At 39.5% G+C, this 18,938-nt stretch overlaps 1 protein-coding gene across 1 annotated transcript; it reads left to right on the top strand.

The window, feature by feature from the left end:
- The first annotated feature begins 815 nt into the window (after window positions 1–815).
- pik3cg (phosphatidylinositol-4,5-bisphosphate 3-kinase, catalytic subunit gamma) lies at window positions 816–16,146 on the top strand. The gene is made up of 11 exons (XM_083528314.1): window positions 816–1,341; window positions 2,158–4,166; window positions 4,412–4,477; window positions 4,556–4,781; window positions 4,871–4,974; window positions 5,165–5,311; window positions 5,560–5,650; window positions 5,734–5,864; window positions 6,141–6,252; window positions 11,479–11,636; window positions 13,394–16,146. The coding sequence occupies exons 2-11, from the start codon at window positions 2,166–2,168 to the stop codon at window positions 13,673–13,675; spliced, it is 3,318 nt and encodes a 1,105-aa protein (XP_083384440.1). The 5' UTR covers window positions 816–1,341; window positions 2,158–2,165; the 3' UTR covers window positions 13,676–16,146.
- Window positions 16,147–18,938: the final 2,792 nt, after the last annotated feature.

The raw sequence follows: 18,938 nt of genomic DNA, 5'->3' as shown, positions 1-18,938 counted from the left end.
TGATGTGTGATGTAGCTCTATGTTGTCTTGACTTGACTTGGTACCTGGGGTTAACAGTGCAAAGTAATGGAGTGTGTTAGAGAAGTAAAGAAAAAAGTGCAGGCAGGGTGGAATGGGTGGAGAAGGGTGATAGCAGGAGTGATTTGTGATAGAAGAGTATCTGTAGGAGTGAAAGGGAAAGTTTATAGGACTGTGGTGAGACCTCGCCACCGGTTTGCTAATCAGGGACAAACTTACTTATAAAGAACATATTCACTTTTAATCACCACATTATCTGTGTAAAGCTGCTTTGAAACAATGTTCATTGTTAAAAGCGCAATACAAATAAAAATGAATTCAATTGAATTGAATTGAACCTGGGATGGTGTATGGTTTAGAGACAGTGGCATTGAGTAAAAGACAGGATGTGGAGCTGGAGGTAGCAGAGCTGAAGATGTTGAGATGTTCGTTGGGAGTGACGACGAGGAACAGCGCATGTAGGACGTTTCGGAGACAAGGTGTGGGAGGCGAGATTGAGATGGTTTGGATATGTACAGAGGAGGGACATGGGGTGTATCGGTAGGAGAATGCTGAGGATGGAGACACCAGGAAGGAGGAAAAGAGGAAGACCAAGGAGGAGGTTTATGGATGTGGTGAGGGAAGACATGCAGGTAGTTGGTTTGAAAAAGGCAGATGTAGAGGACAGGGGGGTATGGAGACGGATGATCCGCTGTGGCGACCCCTAATGGGAGCAGCCGAAAGAAGAAGAAGAAGAAGAATATCATTAAACAACCTTCTTTTTTGGAACAAAGCCACTAGGTGGCACTAAAGGACCATTCAAAATTGTCGGGGATTTTAGAGTGGACATGAAGATTACAGGCACGACAGTAATAACAACAAAAGTAAAATAATAAAAAATGATATAAGACAAAAAGAAAGAAAATGGAAAAAAATGTATCCTATAATTTTTCCTCTTGTTAAGTCTGTAAATAAGGACTACTGTTATTAGCGGTGTGAACCAAAATGGCGGAATATGAAATTAGACTCGAGGAGAAAGCGATCAGACTTAGGTCATTAAATACAATCGGATGAATGGAGCAACAAAAACAAACAAAATTTGGGTGTCAAATGAGAAACAAAAATGAGCAGCTCGGAAACTTCCCAGTAGCCAACGAGCCGCTGAAGACGTCATCTGCCCCGGGGCGGGGGGGGGGGGGGGGGGGGGTAAATGCTGAAAGTGCCACTTGTGTGACAGATCAGAGAGGAAACTTCAGAAAGAGACCGTGTTTCTGGCGCTGATCGGACCCCCTTGTTCGCACCCATGTCTGGGACTCGGTCTGTCCGCCGTGTTTCTGCTGAACGGTGAGTTTTTGCTCCGTCATTCTGGACCTTTTTAATCTGAAGCGCCTCCGAGAAAAAGAAAATAAGAAGAAGCGGTTTTGGTCTCCTCCTTTCTTTCAGAAAGTGTAAGAAGATAAACTTCCGCATGTGTCCTGTAGCTCAGAGAAAGGATGTGCATCAGATTGTAACGGTACAGCAAGTCATGCTGTTTGTTTGTTTGTTTGTTTATTTATTTATTTACTTGTTTGTTTACTTATTTAGATTCGCACATTCCATTAGAATAAATATCAATTAAAATTTCTATAAAAGGAAATTGGTGTGTAGGTTGTTGTGAAGAAACATTGTATTGCTTCCTGTTTTTGTGACTTCCTCTATGAATAAGTTGACCCCCTCCTATGAGAAGGTTCTGAGTCTTTATGAATTTTCAGGATCTTCAGGGTTCAGTTTGTGTCCCGTTAATGTTACACTAAGCACGTGTGTCTGAATCAGATCAGAGTCTCTCAACTCAATCCAGTAAAGACCCGTGTTGCTTCTCGGTCAGTGTTCATGACAAAAAAAAACACCCACTTTCACCTCGTCCGACCTTTAAGTGTACAAGAACGACATGATGAATGAGTTCTCTGGAGTTCTCTGATAAAGGAATTATTAAGAATATTATTAGGAATTCGAAGGAATTTTTGTCTTGTGTAGTCCAAGCTGAATGTATAGTGTTATTTATGTCTGTACTTTGGGTCACTAACAGCTGGAACCGAATTCCTTATGTGTGTCAGCACATTTGGCCAATAAACCTGATTCTGGTTCTGATTCTGAATGTTATTTTTTCTGACATGTTTTCAGCATTGGTTATGGAGCAGCACGGAAGTGATGACGAATCACCGGTAGTTTTTCGAGGTGAAACCCGGAGGAGGAGGAGGAAAATGAAAGCGTTCACTTCAAATTCGTCAGCAGCAATGGATCATTTAACATTGGAGTTCGTGCTTCCTACGACTAACAAAACGACCAAAAACCCCGACACTCTGCAGTTGGATGTGATCGGGAACTGGACGGTAGGGCAGGTAAAAGGACAGCTGTGGCTGAAGGCAGTCACAACCAATATGTGCCCTGAATTCTACCAGAAATACTCACCAGAACACTGCATCCTGCTCTACCAAAAGAAAGGCAGCTGGTGTGAGATCTATGACAAGCACCAGGTGTTTCAGACCCTGGACTGCATTCGCTACTGGAAAGCACTTAAAAAGGATGTTGGAAAAATCTATCTGGTTTTAAAGCCACAGCCTTCTGAAGAATCCATCCAATACCAGAAATTTCTAAGTCATCTAATAGGGTATGATGTCACGGACGTCAGCAACGTTCATGACGATGAGCTGGAGTTCACGAGGAGGAAGTTACTTACAACCAGAAAAATCGAACTGATTGACCGCGATCCCAAACTTTACTCAATGGATCCCTGGATCACCACCAAACAGTTACCTGATTACCTGCTGAGTAAGATCACTAACAACCACATCCTTGTTGTGATACACAAAGACACCTCAAGTCAGACAATAAAGGTATCAATTGACGACACACCATTTCAGGTTCTTCAGAGTTTTTTTATTAAGGCTACAAACAAGAGGGCGTTGCTCGGCATACCTGAGGATGTCAGTGAGTCCGATTTTGTTCTGAGGGTTTGTGGAAGAGAAGAATATCTCTTTGGGAACTATCCTATCAAAGATTTTCACTGGATCAGACAGTGCCTCAAAAGTGGAGAAGAGATCCATTTGGTGCTTGAATCTCCTCCAGATCCTGAGCTAGATGTGGTCCCGAAGGAGGATTGGTCACAGGTGGATGACTGCACTGGTGTGGCTGGTACTCATGAGCAATTGACGATTAATGAGAAAGACCATGAGAAGGTGTTCACTGTCTCGCTCTGGGACTGCAATCGCAAGTTCAGAGTCAAAATCCTGGGGATTGACATACCAGTGCTGCCTCGTAATTCAGAACTCATTGTCTTTGTGGAGGCCAGTATTTTCCATGGGCAGCAGCTGCTCGCTCAGGAGAGAACGTCCTCGAAGCCTTTCACGGAAGAGGTGCTGTGGAATACCTGGCTTGATTTCAACATCAAGATTAAAGATTTGCCCAAAGGTGCTCGGCTGAATCTGCAGGTTTCGTGTGGCAAAGCACAAACGCAGACTTCCAAAGACTGTGCTTCGTACGACAGCAAAAACAAGAGAGAGAAACTTCTCTACTACGTAAACCTGCTGGTGGTGGACCATCGGTCTTTACTTAGGCAGGGCGAGTTCATCCTGCACATGTGGAAGATGCCTGAGAAGAGCGAGGATAACAGTAACGTAAATGCCGATAAACTCACATCTGCCACCAATCCGGACAAAACCAGTTCCATGGCGATTGCAGTGCTACTGGACAAGTATTGCTACCCAGTTGCTTTGCCTAAGAGCCGGGAGTCGAGAGATGCCTCAGAAATAGAAGGGGAACGAGGGAAAAGGGAGATGCCAAACCATTTACGCAAGCAGTTCGATCAAATTGTCACTACGGACCCTCTGCATCCACTCAGTGCAGAGGACAAGGAACTGCTCTGGCATTTCAGGCTGGAGTGTGTGCGCTATCCTGCAGCCTACCCGAAGTTTCTTGGTTCAGTAAAGTGGGGAAAACAGGAAGCCGTCACGATCACACACCAACTCCTAGAGAGAAGCACCGCATGGGACCGGAGCCCTCTGGATGTGGGTTTAGCTATGCAGCTATTGGACTGCCACTTTTCTGATGCAAATGTCCGCACTATGGCTGTCAGGAAATTGGAGACCCTCGGTGACGATGATGTCCTTCGGTACCTTTTGCAGCTGGTTCAGGTAAGTCTTTATGATAGTTTAATATTGCCCAGTAGGTTTTGCATTTTTACGTTTTTTTTAAACTGACAGTAGGAAAAAAAAAATCCCCTAGTTGACTATTCAAATAGGTCCATCTATAAAAGTAGTGAGTGACTGTTTGCTCCAGTTGTCCTATTCATTATTCTAACAGTTGTGTATTTCTTATTCAAATAACAAATAATATGTTACTTTGTTCATTTGAGTTCTTTATCACAAATCTCCCCCAGGCTGTGAAGTTTGAACCCTATCATGACAGTGCACTTGCCAGGTTCCTCCTCAAGCGTGCTCTCAGGGTAGGTTCAATTGTATCTTTGTTCATCTTGTAAATACTGTATAGAAGTATTTTTCCTTACTCCCAGTTTCCTTCACAGAGCAAACGAATTGGACATTTCCTGTTCTGGTTTTTGCGGAGTGAGATAGCTCAGTCCATGCACTACCAACAGAGGTATGCCGTTATTTTAGAGGCTTACTTACGAGGCTGTGGAGATGCCATGCTGCAGGACTTCAGGAAGCAGGTGGAAATTACCGAGGCACTACAGAAGGTCACCCGTGAGGTTAAAGCCATATCTGCTGAGAAATATGATGTGTCAGCGCAAGGTGAGTGTCTATGCTGAGTGTTCTTAAACTGATTTCATTACCTCTAATCCCTGAAGGACTTGGCATCTAAAAATATTGGTTCCCTGTAGTTGTTTTTCAGCTACGCCAGAAACTGGAATGTCTGCAAATGCAGGGTTTACCTGACAGCTTTAAAGTACCATATGATCCCAGCCTGCGAGCTGGAGCACTGGTGGTATGTAGCGAAGCACTACAAAATGTTTGTTTTTGTCTTTTCTCTGTTACTAGTGTAACTCTGTATGCTTGTTTGACACGTTTTGCTACATTTAATAAAAGTAAAAAGAGACAGTATAAGACTGTAGTGTTTTGTTTTAGACTTCAGACTTCAGTCAGACAGCTGGTAATGAAACTCTTACTGTTTATAGATTGAGCAATGCAAAGTAATGGCATCCAAAAAGAAACCCTTGTGGCTGCAGTTTAAGCGAGCTGACCCCACCACTCTGTCCAGCGATACTATTGGGATTATTTTCAAGGATGGAGATGACCTTCGTCAGGACATGTTAATTCTACAGGTGACAATTTCCGTTTCCAGAGTTACTTACAGTTACAGTTACATTTATGCTACTGAGCTTTTAAATGTTAATTAACAGCCGATGGGTCCAGGAGTGGGAGCTTGGTAATGTTGGGAATCTTAACCACTAAGCTACCACTCAGAAATAGACAACAAAAAGTATTCTGGGATCCCACACTTGCTGTCAAACCTCAAAAAAATAAATAATTTATATATATATATATAAATCTCTGTTTGATCCAAATGCAGATTTTGTTGATCATGGAGTCTATATGGGAGACGGAATCACTGGATTTGTCTTTATTGCCTTATGGTTGTATTTCCACTGGAAATAAAATTGGTAAGTTTTTGCAGATGAATATTTAATAAAATGTTTACCTCAGTAAGATATGATTGATTAGACACATGAATTCTTGGCCTTAGGAATGATTGAGATAGTGAAGGATGCTGCCACCATTGCAAACATCCAGCAAAGCACTGTGGGGAATACTGGCGCTTTTAAGGATGAAGTCTTGAACCAGTGGCTTCGAGACAAATGTTTGAATGAGGAGAAGGTAGGTTATTTTTGCTGGAAGTCATGATTGTTTGTATTTGAGGGGGAAGGAAATGTCTATGGGTGAACTTCCTGGTTCGACAGGGACTTTGTCTGAAGTGCAGCTTTTAATTTTAGAATAGGCGTTAAATCAAACTCCGCTGCTGACAGGAAATAACAAGTATTACCCAGTAGTTGTACCGAATCCGTATCGTTTTTTTTCTTGTTTGCATGCTAATGTTTGCATAATTCAAATGTGTGTAATAAAAAAAGTCATTGCTTTTTGCTCTCCCTCCAGTATCAACAGGCAGTGGAGCGCTTTGTGTATTCCTGTGGAGGCTACTGTGTAGCAACCTACGTCCTGGGGATTGGTGATCGTCATAATGATAACATCATGATCACTGAATCTGGTAAATAAGCATGTTTCATGTTTTTAAGAATCCACCCAGAAGAAATTTCAGTCAGTCAGAGATTTTCAAACATTTAATATGGATTACACCTGGCACATTATCAAATTTTAGGTTGCTGGTTTTCTCCATCTTCCAGTGATGGAGATCATGTTAAAATGCTATAATGCAAAGAAGCAGCTATATGTGAGCATGATCCAGAAACGCTGCGATCTGCTTTGGGCCAAAGCGCGTTTAAAATGGGCTGGAGCAACTCGGAAAACGGTTGTTGTTTATTTTCCCACTTCAGCCATACATTTCTTATGGCTAAAAATGTTTTCATCTTTAAAATACTTTCTGTCCAATGTATTAGGAGCAACTGTACACTTTACACTGTACACATTTCACGCAGTTATCTTTTGATCCGATCATGTGGCTACAGCACACAACAATAAATAATAATACCGTATTTCACAAATGTGAGTAAGTCAAGTCAAGTCAAGTCAAGTTTATTTGTATAGCGCTTTTCACAACAGACATTGTCTCAAAGCAGCTTTACAGAAAACAACAGTGAAGGTGAATGGTGTGCGTTTGTCCCTGATGAGCAGCCGTGGCGACAGTGGCAAGGAAAAACTCCCTTAGATGATATGAGGAAGAAACCTTGAGAGGAACCAGACTCAAAGGGGAACCCATCCTCATATGGGTGACATCAAAAGTTTGGTCATAAATCTTTCAACAATACAGAACAATTTGTGATCATCATAGATCCAGCATCAGCTTCTCCATGCCAGGGCCTTTAAACACTCGGCATCTACTTCTCCATGATCATCCATAGGTCCATAATCTTCACGAGGTGGGACGTGACTGGAGCTGGCCAAACCTCAGGAAGCCTCGGGATGGGGAGAGAAAGAGAAGCAGTGGAGAGGAATTAGCGTAGCTGCTGTTCATGATATTAACAGCACAAGTTGATAATGTGCATGTGATCAGATGTTCTGGAGCACAAGGTTGTGATGTGATGTGTGTGATGTGTGTTATGTGTAGGCTTTGCTAAAAAGATATGTTTTTAATCTGCACTTAAACTGGGAGAGTGTATCTGAACCCCGAACACTGTCAGGAAGACTATTCCAGAGTTTAGGAGCTAAATGTGAAAATGCTCTACCGCCTTTAGTGGACTTTGCTATTCTAGGAACTACTAGAAGCCCAGAGTTTTGAGATCTCAGGGAGCGTGACGGATTGTAGCGTGTTAAGAGACTGGATAGATACATGGGAGCCAAACCATTTAGTGCTTTATAAGTGAGTAGCAGTAGTTTGTAGTCTATTCGAAACTTAATAGGAAGCCAATGTAGGGACGATAAGATTGGGGTTATATGATCGTATTTTCTTGACCTAGTAAGAACTCTTGCTGCGGCATTCTGAACTAACTGAAGCTTGTTTATTAATGATGCAGGACATCCACCTAGTAATGCATTACAGTAGTCTATTCTAGAGGTCATAAACGCATGGACGAGCTTCTCTGCATCAGATATAGATAACATATTTCTTAGCTTAGAAATATTTCTAAGGTGAAAGAAGGCTGTTTTTGTAACTTGATTGATGTGATTTTTAAAAGATAAGTTGCTGTCTAAAATAACTCCCAGGTCTTTTACCGTTGAACTAGTAGTTACAGAACAACCGTCTAAATGCAGGCTGAGATGCTGGAGCTTCTGTGTACTATTTTTTGGGCCGATGAGCAAAATCTCCGTTTTATCAGGATTTAATAGCAGAAAGTTATGGGTCATCCAATCTCTTATTTCTTCAACACACTCAGTTATGCGAGCTAATTGAGCTGTATCGCCTGGTTTGGATGAAATATATAGCTGGGTATCATCAGCATAACAATGGAAGCTAATTCCATGCCTTCTAATAATATTTCCTAATGGAAGCATGTATATTGTGAAAAGCAGGGGTCCTAGAACTGACCCTTGTGGCACACCATAATTTACTAGCATTATCCTGGATAGCTCTCCATTTAAATCTACGAAATGGAAACCCCTAACATTTCAGCAATACTATAAAAATTAAACAGATATATTTTAGAGTAGTCAACGTGCAGCTTTTATAGCAGTACAGATTTACTGTCCACTAAAAACATGCAGTAATTATTGCAAAATAACTGGCAACAAAAAGTAAGTACACCCTCAGTGATAACAGCTGTATGTAGTGTAACCGTGCAAAGCCAAACATCCTATTCATCATGTTCATGTTTTTGTCTGTTTGACAGAACCATACAAATTTGTGTATCTTTTATTAGGAGTTAATATTTGGTGCTTTAAGTTCAATTCTCTCATACTGACCACTGGATGTTTAACATGGACCTCATGGTAAAGACTCTTTGAGGATTTGAGAATTAGAATTGTTGGTCTCCACAAAGATGCAGACGCTATAAGAAGATCAGTAACACCCTGAAACTGAGATACAGTACAGTGGCCAGGGTCATACAGATGTTTTCCAAGACGGGTTTCACTTGAAACAGACCTCGCAAGGGTCCATTAAAGAAGTTAATGAAGAAGCATGGTGGTGGTAGTATCATGGTCTGGGGCTGCATGTGTGCTGCTGGTACTGAGGAGCTGCGGTTCATTGAGGAAAACATGGATTTCAACATGTACTGTGACATTCTAAAGCAGAACATAATGCGTTTCCTTTAGAAACTGGGCCGAATGGCAATTATTTCACATAATAACGACCCGAAACACCTGCCAAGATGACAACTGCCTTGCTGAGGAAGGTGAAGGTGGTGAAGTGGCCAAGTATGTCTCCAGACCTAAACCCTATTGAGCACCTGTGGGGATCCTCAAGAAGCACCATGTGTCCAACATCCACCAGCTCCGTGATGTCATTATGTGGAAGAGGATCCCAGCAACAACCTGTGCAGCTCTGGTGAATTCCATGCCCAGGAGGATTAAGGCAGTGCTGGATAACAATGATGTTCACACAAAATATTGTGTTTTCACTTAGGGTGCACTCACTTTTGTTGCAGCTATTTTGACAATAACGACTGTATGTTGAGTTATTTTTAGATGACAGTAAATCTGTACTGCTGTACAAACTGCACATTAACTCCAAAATATATACAGGTTTCATTTCTGTGGTATTGTCTCTTGAGAAAATATACTTCAATGGTTACTGAAACTTACTTTTGTGAGATACTGTATATGGTGGGGTGTGGTGGTTCGAGTTTTTCAGTAACTGCTGAATTGGAATGGTGCTAAAAAAACATTGGGTTAGAGACAGAACTGGGTGGAAAGACCTTGTTGATGAAAGAGATTCGAGGAAAAAGGCCATATTATCTGAGCTGCCGTAACTCTCCTCATCACTCTGTACAACTTTGGTGAGCAAAAAAGAATCTCAGGATGCACAAACATTACGTTCTATTCTCGTTAGCTAAAAACAGAACTGATGTGATCATAGGCACAGATTTACACAAACTGGACAGATGAAGATTGGGGAAGAAAAACCACCGGTTCTATTTCCAGTATTTGAATGTCTAACTTGAGTCTCTTATGAGTTTGTGTTTCACACCATTCTGTGTGAACTCTGGAGATTGTTGTGTGTGAAAAACCCTAGAAGATCAGTTGTTTATGAAAAATTTAAACCAGCACATCTGGGACCAACAACTCTGCCATGATTAAAGCCTCAGAGAACTCACCTTTTCTTCAATAGATAACTGCATAGTTGTGCAGGTGTACAGTGGTTCCTAATAAAAGCAAGTAAATCACAAAGGAGGAACATCCAAGCACTCATGAGACAACAAAAATATCCATAGTGGGAAGTATTAATTTATTATTTTGTCTGAATCAGGGGCCTTATTTACATTATATTATATATTTTAAATATAATTACCAAATTTCATATCCATAGCAACTGCATACAACAAACAAACATAGAACAAAACACTTATTTTACAAAGGAATCTGAAAAACTATAAAACTAAAATGTACAGCCTATAATTAACACTTAAAATGCACAACACATATTAATATATATTATTATAATATTACAATAATATTATATATTACAGTGTATCTCAACATTTTCCACCAACATTCTTGCGACTTGGTAGCAACTCTGTGCTGGGACCCGATGTTTCAGGACCTCTGGTTTAAAGCATCAAACCAGCATTATTTAAAAAAAGGACACATTGAAGGTTGTGAAACTTAAACCAGCAGTAAAAACACAACAGCACTATTGTCATATTTGCTGCGATGGAAAATGTAATTCATGTTTTCTAAACCAGAAATCAGATTCAAAAGTACTTTGTAAGGATGGAAAGATTCCTCGCTTTGCATCGGTGCTAAAAGTTAACAATGTGATGCTTTGATTTAAAAAAGTGCATTGGATAAAAGTTGCCATTTGCATCGTGATGCATCGTTTTTAACAGATTTGCATCAGTAAAAATAATTTATTTATATAGAATTAATAGTAGATGCAATATACATAATGTTATATGTAGATAGTTTTTTTTTCTCGCTAAACTGTTTCTCTACGGAGAGTCATGTTGAATAAAGATTAACATGGCAGAGGTAGAGCTGCATGTTCCTGGAGACAGAACAGGAAAAAAATGTCTGGTTCTAGTTTATCTTTTGTCTTTTTTTTTTTTTTTTTCACTAAAAGCCTGTTTGTGAAGGATTAGCTGTCGGTCTGAACCAAAGAAATAAAAGCAAACTACCATATTGAATTTCACAGCATCATATTTTTTCCATTGCGTTGAATTGCATTGTTTTTAACCGAAATCGGATCACACTGCATCATAAAAGGGGTTGAAGCGTATCACATTGCACTGTAGCTGCTTCATTTATACTGTATTTTTATTTTATAATATCGTTGACTGTGCATCGTGCTGTGAATCGCTTCGACCTCAAATATGGAGATGCACATCCCGAGTACTTTGATATGATGAACAGCTCATTGTATGCTCTTAGATAAATTGGTTCTAGGAGACTGATATGAATAGTTGTGGGATAGTTTGTTGGGTACCTTTTAATTAGTCTGTGCATGATATTTAGGTTTGTTATAGTTATATAATTAGATAATTTAGTGGGATGAACCATAAATATTCACCACGTGAAATTCAAAAAGCATGAAAATAAAGAAAATTTTCCCGATGCTTATTGTTTTTGTTTTTTTTTTTTTTACTTTTTATCAATTCATTATATGTATAATTTCTGTATTAAATGTTATTAATATCTGAGGTAATGATTCTTTTATGTTCAGGTAACCTTTTCCACATTGACTTTGGACACATTCTGGGAAACTACAAGAGCTTTCTGGGAATAACGAAGGAGAGGGTCCCTTTTGTTTTAACACCTGACTTTCTCTATGTCATGTGCACCACAGGAAAGAAGACAAGCCCCAATTTCCTCATGTTCCAGGTGAAGAAACCTCTTTTTATTTTTTATGATCGAATAAGGAATTTTATTGGAATTTGTTGAAATTTTTTTATGGAAGGAGTCTCAAATGTTAGCTCTCTGAACAAGTCATGGTGTTTTGTTTAAAAAGAGAGAGAGAGAGAGAGCGAGCGAGAGAGAGGTAATATATGGACAATGCATTTGCTCTAACACAGATCTTCTGTCGTAGTGTCCTTGAATCTACTGTCTCACAGTTCTCATTTCTCTTATTTAAGTTCAAGTTCAAGTTTATTTCTCTTGCGCCTTTGACAGTGCACATTGTCCCAAAGCAGCTTTACAGAGATAAAAGGGTTATGAAGTTAAATGCATACGTTTAATGCCTGTAAGTTTGTCATTTATAAGTTTATCTGAATGAGTGAGCCAATGACAACTGTGGCAAAGAAAAGCTCCCTTAGATGGCATTAGGATGAAACCTTTAGAGGAACCAGACTCAAAAGGGAACCCGTCCTCATCCTCAACACTGAATGACCATTTATTACACTTCCATCATTGTTCAGTGTGCTGTTTAGTGATGATGCTTAAATACAAAACTGTTCATGCAATCTGAGGTCCTGAGCCACTGTAGCAGACTGTTTATATTAATTACAGTCAAATCCATCCACAGGTAGGGTGTCTGGATGAATCAGGTAGATCCAAAGTGAAGAAAGGGACAGGAAGACTGACCACTGTCTTATATTGGTCTTTGCACTAAATGTGCTTTATGTTGTGTCCCAGATAGTTTTGTGTTACTTTCTGTTTATTTTTATGTCGTCTAAAGTAGCACTTTGCTCTTAAGGGGATAGTAGTTTTATTTCACTGTCTACTGTACCGTATACCATTAAAATGACAAAGCCGACTTGATTTGGGAAGTAAAAGTTGAGAATGGACTAACTTTTCACAGCTATAACACACGCTGATGAGCATAACATTATGACATAAGAACATTATGACCAGTGAAGTGAAGAACACTGATAGGACTTCAGCATGGCAGCTGTTATGGCACATTGGTGGATAATATAAGGCACCAAGTAAACATTTTGTCCTCAAAGTTGTAGAAGCAGGAAAAATGGGCAAGTGTGAGCGTAATTGTGATGTCTAGACGTCTGGGTCAGAGCATCTCCAAAACTGCAGCTCTTGTGGGATGTTCCTGGTCTGCAGTGGTCAGAAGCTATTAAAAGCGGTCCAAGGAAGGAACAGTGGTGAACTGGCGACAAGGACGTGGGCGGTCGAGGATCATTGATGCACGTGGGGAGCGAAGGCTGGTCCGTGTGGTCCAATCCAACAGATGAGCTCCTGTAGCTCAAACTGCTGAAGAAGTTCATGCTGTTGGTGCCAACAGGGGGACCAACATAATATTAGGCAGGTGGCCATAAAGTTAAGCCTAATCGGTGTAAGTTATGACATGAACAAAGTTCTCTCTTGGATGTCTGCCCTCTCAGCATATAAACACTCTCTCTCTCTCTCTCTCTCTCTCTCTCTCTCTCTCTCTCTTTCTCTCTCTCTCTCTCTCTCTCTCTCTCTCTCTCTCAAGCCTTTCCCTTCTGTGAAATTGTTCAAAGCCCTGTAACTCTCACAAAAGAGTTAATACTCTGCATTGATATTATTCCATGGTTCATGTTTGAGCCTGTACTCTACTTGCACAAGCTTTGGGAAATGTCCCCCTCTGTGGTATATGAATATAAGCTAAATGTATGTATTGTATTAGTAAATATACTAATCGACTTATTTCCTTTTAAATCTAGGACATATGCGTGAAGGCCTATCTGGCTCTGCGCCATCACACCAACTTGCTTATTATTTTGTTCTCGATGATGCTGATGACTGGCATGCCCCAGCTGACCAGCAAGGAGGACATAGAGTACATCCGAGAGGCTCTGACTGTGGGCTGCACAGAAGAAGTGGCTCAGAAACACTTTCTGGATCAGATTGAAATCTGCCGGGACAAGGGCTGGACGGTTCAGTTCAACTGGTTCCTACACTTGGTGCTTGGCATTAAACAAGGTGTGGAAAAACGATCAGCTTGAGCCAAGTATTACAGAAAAAGACACCATGAAACAGTGTTTTTGAAGTGTATTTGATCAGATTTCATTTTTATATCAAGGTTTAATTTTTTATTTTTGCATTTTCTCTTGTCACTTGCTTTGCTGCGTTGCCTAAACGAGATTATTTTTCACTTATCAGTTACAAAGCCGTAATGAAAATGATTGGTTTAGTAAACATGCATGTCATTGCTACTTCTTGCTTAATATTTGTAACTTTAAATGGTGTCTCAGACTTTTAACTCTGAGGTTCATCCCGTTTTTTTTCATCCTACAAATTACACAATTACACGTTGTCAGGTCAGAACTCAGTCCTTTCCAAAATGTTCGCTTAGTTAAAGTTTAATGTTACTGACATTTCAACAGATATGTGCAGTTTTAGAGGGCACATGGCTTTCAAGTTGCATGTGTAATATAAAAGGTATGTTTATGTATAACATTATTAGTAGAATGTAATGGAGAAGAGTTTGTATGATTTGCGTCTCTCTAATTTTTTTAGTTGAGAACCCTGACCTTAATCTTATGTAGTGTATGTAGCTTACGAAAGACCAAAAAATGTTTATTATCAATCTAAAGTTTTATTTTCTGGGCCATAAGCAAGGCTTCTAACCCTCAACTTCTCAGTTGTATAAATGAGATCATTGTAAACTGCTTCTAACAAATGCCCTAAATATTAATGTAATGTCATCTTACTAACCAATGCCATATTACCAATGTTACATTGGGATTTGGCAGACACACATGTCCACCGTCAAACACCCCTATACATCTCTTTGCACAGGGACGCTAAATGTTTCACATAATGTCTATAGAAGAATAAATGTCTATATTAGTCCCAATGACAATCTGTTAAGCCGTCCCTTGTATGTAAACAACTCTGCTGCATTCATCTCTAGAGCAGGTAAAGATTCCACATTATTGTTCATAGTGTATGATAAGGTGTTAATTCCCAGTGTTTTGTACCCCTGAGAAAATATCTCTCAACTCTCAAATATATGAAGTGCATAAACAGAGCAGACATGCTCATGAAAAAAGTGTTTATTCACACTGAGGTGGTTAAGGGTGATTAAGTCCCTGTGAACATGACATTATACCTTTATAGAGTTTTCTTTTTGGAACTAGATTTATATTTTCATGCTGGTGAATCTCCTATTCAGCAGTAACCCGTAAGTAGCACGTCTGGTCTGATGGGTCAGAGGGGTTTGGGGTTTGTGTAACCTCAAAACCTGACAGAACCATAGACTGTATGGCTAAAGGGGGCCTTCAATAATACTGACTCTTCTCAGAAAATGCTGCGGTCACATCTGTGGCAGTGGTGAAGCAGCGTAGTGTCGATTTGTCTGTACCTGGAACCTGTGTTAGACTAAACAGATAAGAGTCTGTTTTTAAACCGATCTCATACTGTGCATTAGGTACATTAGGGTTTGCAATCACCCACAGAAGCACAGAATCTGCCTGTTTCTTAAACCTCAATATTGTTTGAGATCATTATTTGATGTATGTATATCACAGTAGCATTGTTTGACTATGAAGCTTAATAGGAGTTCCCGGAAATGTTGCAGCACTTGCAACAGACTTTCACCAACTTGGAGCTTCAGTCAAACCAACGGTCATTCCCACTTCCATGATCTCAGGAGGAAGTACAGTGTTAAAGGCACAGAGGGTGTCTTGTGATCTATAAAGAGAAGTGCACCCAGACCTTGGCATCGTACACATTTGTAAATACTCTGTGTGCTGAGGCTGATAACGAGAAGGAAATATTCTGAATTGTTGGGTCACTTTGCAGACATTTATGTCTCAAATCAGGAATTTGGCAAAAATTCCATAATGTTGCTGGTGCAGATTTGGCCTAGCAATCTTGTGCAGTTTGTAACAAGATTTATGTTGTTCCTCCATCTTCACCTCCTCAGGAACACAAGAATGTAAAAAAAGAAAAAAACGTGACATGGTAGGGGTCTGTTATAGGCTATGCATACATGAGGTCGGATTTTTTTTTTTAAACTTAGGAAGGAAATGAGCCCATGAAAAATAAAACTCGCATAGTTTATTTTAGGTAGAAACCACACTGAAAACAGCAGAAGTAAAACAACTACCTAGACATTTGAAGTGCTTCATTTACTTGGGTGAAATGGACCTGATTTCTCTCTTGAGCTTACTGGTGAAATATTAGACTTTGTAGAGTTCACTGTATTTCTGATACACATGCATATGGTGAAGTAAACATTTCATGTCCTTGTAACTCAAATGAAGTCTGATATCTGTACTGAATTCAGTCTGTGTTCATAAACTATATGTATTTGGAATTTTGGCAATAATATCTCTATTCAGCACATTGTTAGACAAATCAATAAGACCAAGGTAAATTATATTTTTGTAACTATGTTTATGAAGTATTATTGGTGATGTACATTCATTTTATTTACATTACAACATGGCCAAAGATTATACTAAGAAAATACTGCTTTGTCTTTACTGCCGCTCACACTGTGTGCGTGTGTGTGTGTGCGTGTGTGTGCGTGCGTGCGTGCGTGTGTGTGTGTGTGTGTGTGCGTGTGTGTGTGTGTGTGTGTGCGTGTGTAATTGGTTTGCATTCCATTAAGGACAACTCCTTTCCTTGTGCCTCTAGTTCTCTATCACTCTGCATTGGATGAGCAGGTGGATGGATTGATGAAGGCTACTGACTTGCTCAATTTGCAATGCCGAAGCACCACATAAACTCATACGAAAAACTGATTTAAAAACCTGGTAGAAAATGTAACCTGATAAGAGCGAGATAGGAGAGATAGTTGATAGTAGTATAATAAAAGTGGTAACCTGGAACACAGAAACTTTGGCAGGCAAGAATAACCAGTTTTTTGTCTATGCAAATCTTTTGGCTTCAGGAACAGTGTATTTATGTCTGTAAACATATTCAAATAATCAATGTAAGTAGATCTACTTGTTCCAGTGGGACATATTTTTACAAATGACATTCTTATTCATATCTGCGGTAGTTTTGGCGAATTCCATCAAAACGGTTGAGACAATTCTCTTTCACTGAGCACATGAGAGCGATCTTCATATGTGTACAAAGAAAAATCCCAAAAGTCCCTCATCATCACCACTGGCCATTCAACTCAACAGGTTTCTTTTCCACATATTAAAGGGTTGACTTTTAAAAATACCGCACTGCAACATGGCAAAAACATGGAGTTCGATGTGACTAAATCACAGCATAAATTATACATTACATGACTTTAGTTTGTGTAACCCTGACCATCACACCCTTGCATTATTCCTCCCCAAACCATTAACACAAAGTTATAATCACACACATGTATAGAAATAATAAAAGAAAGAAAGCTGCTTTATTGTTACTGTACATGTCCTTTTGCAGCACAGTGAAATTATTTTCCTGAGATATCCCAAGCAGTGTTAGGAAGCTGGGGTCAGAGTGTAGGCTAAGCCATGATGTTGTACCCCTGGAGCACAGGGGTAAAGAACCTTGCCCAACCTTCTGCTTAGTAACCCAGAGCCTTAACCACTGAGCTACCACTTCCCCAGCCTAGACACAAAATGTACACTGCAGCTTTAGTTTCGTTTTAAAGAAATTAAGATGCTTTAAAGCATGGTGATGCTCCTGTACACAATCCAAGCTTGAAGACATTTATTGTGTTAAGGTTGGAGTGGAAGAACTATCAGAGTCCTGATCTCAACAAACACTAAACACCTTTGAGATGAACCAGAACTGATGAAACCCCAGACCCTACTCATATCTGATCTGGTCTGATCTTACTAGTGATCTTACAGATGAAAGTCCTCATAGTTACACCCTGAAATCTGGATGAAGAGCGGACCATGAGAAACACCTGAGCAATAGGGGGGAAATATATATATATATATATACTAGTGAGGCGACTTGCACCATATTTCCCCCATTTGAACAGATTTCTTTTTTTTTATCGAAATCTTTCTTTAAACCTATCAAGTCTGCTTCCAAATGAATGGCTAGAAATCCAGAATGACACTAGAAACAAATTTAACTCCATGATTTCTATGTAAAGTTGTATAACTGATACAAGGCAAATATAAGGCAACTTCTCCAGGACCAGGTGGGCCATACTGGGCATCTGCTTTCCTAATGTTCTCATGTTCTAGGATGAGAATGTATAATGTATCTTCAGTGAACGTTTCCTTAGGCAAGTTTACGTTTAACCCCTTTGCCTACACCAGGAACCCACACCCTGAATAAGGACAGATGCCTTTCACAGTGCACAGGACATGACTATTACATTCAAGCCTAGGGGCAGTTTAACATAGTCAATCCACCTGCTGGCATGTTTTGTGAAGGTGGAAGAAGACCAGAGAAACTGAAGAAAAGCCATGTCTACACAGACAATATAAAAAAAAAAATAAAAGCATATAATAAATTATTACCACAATAAGAAGTTATTACCAAAAGGTGAATGTTAAGATAAATATCAAATATATAAGGTTTTATGGTCCAGTTTTGTGCTCCATATGCTTTCCCATAAGCTGTTTTTTCTTTTTTTCTCAGTAAAACATCTCAGTAGTGGACAAAATAATCAAATTCAACAATATTTCAGGACTTAATAAGGAGAAGTTCCATCGTCCTTGAAATGTTTGTCATACTAATTCTAATGGGTTTCTGGTGAAATAATGGGAATTAAATAAAATAAGAAAATAAGAAAATCTTCCAGGTGTTTGAATAAAAGTAATTATTTACTTCATAGTCAGTACTAAAAAAACATACTGCATTTCATTGTCTCTGTACTTGTTCTCCTGATAGTGTTGTGATGTTTCCAGGCTGTGGGAAATTCAGAAAAGAAGCAAATTTATCTGCCAATAGGTTAAAAAGATTCAAAGCTTTAAATGAGTAAAAATGTTTAAAATAGGTTTAATAATCATACATTTGGTTTAATGTGTTGTAGGAGACTAGCTACATTTGACTTCATTCTAAATATATGTACTGATCTGTAGGCCAGGCCTACTGCACCGCAAAGCTGCCATTGTTGTGCCCTGAGCAAGGCCTGCTATTTGTACAAAGCAGACTTCAGGGGGCGCTGTTTCATTCCTAATAAACTGGGATATGGGAAAAAATTATTTCACTGTGCTGTAATGTGACCAGTAAAAGCCTCTTTCTTTTCTTTTGTCTTTCATTGATATTTGGGATAACAGTGTGATATTCCCATACTTTAATAGTTTCTTAGAATTTTGCAATAAATATAAGAAAACTAATAGACAGTGG

The sequence above is a fragment of the Silurus aristotelis genome (genome assembly GCF_946808225.1).
Source record: "Silurus aristotelis genome assembly, chromosome: 24".
NCBI classification, from domain to species: domain Eukaryota; kingdom Metazoa; phylum Chordata; class Actinopteri; order Siluriformes; family Siluridae; genus Silurus; species Silurus aristotelis.
The sequence above is the reverse complement of the archived record's forward strand: the minus strand, read 5'-3'. Positions and strand labels throughout refer to the sequence as shown.

Bases quoted from the DNA above. Each gene is read 5' to 3' on its own strand.
- pik3cg (XM_083528314.1), top strand. From the start codon at position 2,166: ATGGAGCAGCACGGAAGTGATGACGAATCACCGGTAGTTTTTCGAGGT. The intron at 4,167-4,411 runs GTAAGTCTTTAT...AATCTCCCCCAG, and splicing joins ACCTTTTGCAGCTGGTTCAG to GCTGTGAAGTTTGAACCCTA. The intron at 4,782-4,870 runs GTGAGTGTCTAT...GGTTCCCTGTAG, and splicing joins ATATGATGTGTCAGCGCAAG to TTGTTTTTCAGCTACGCCAG.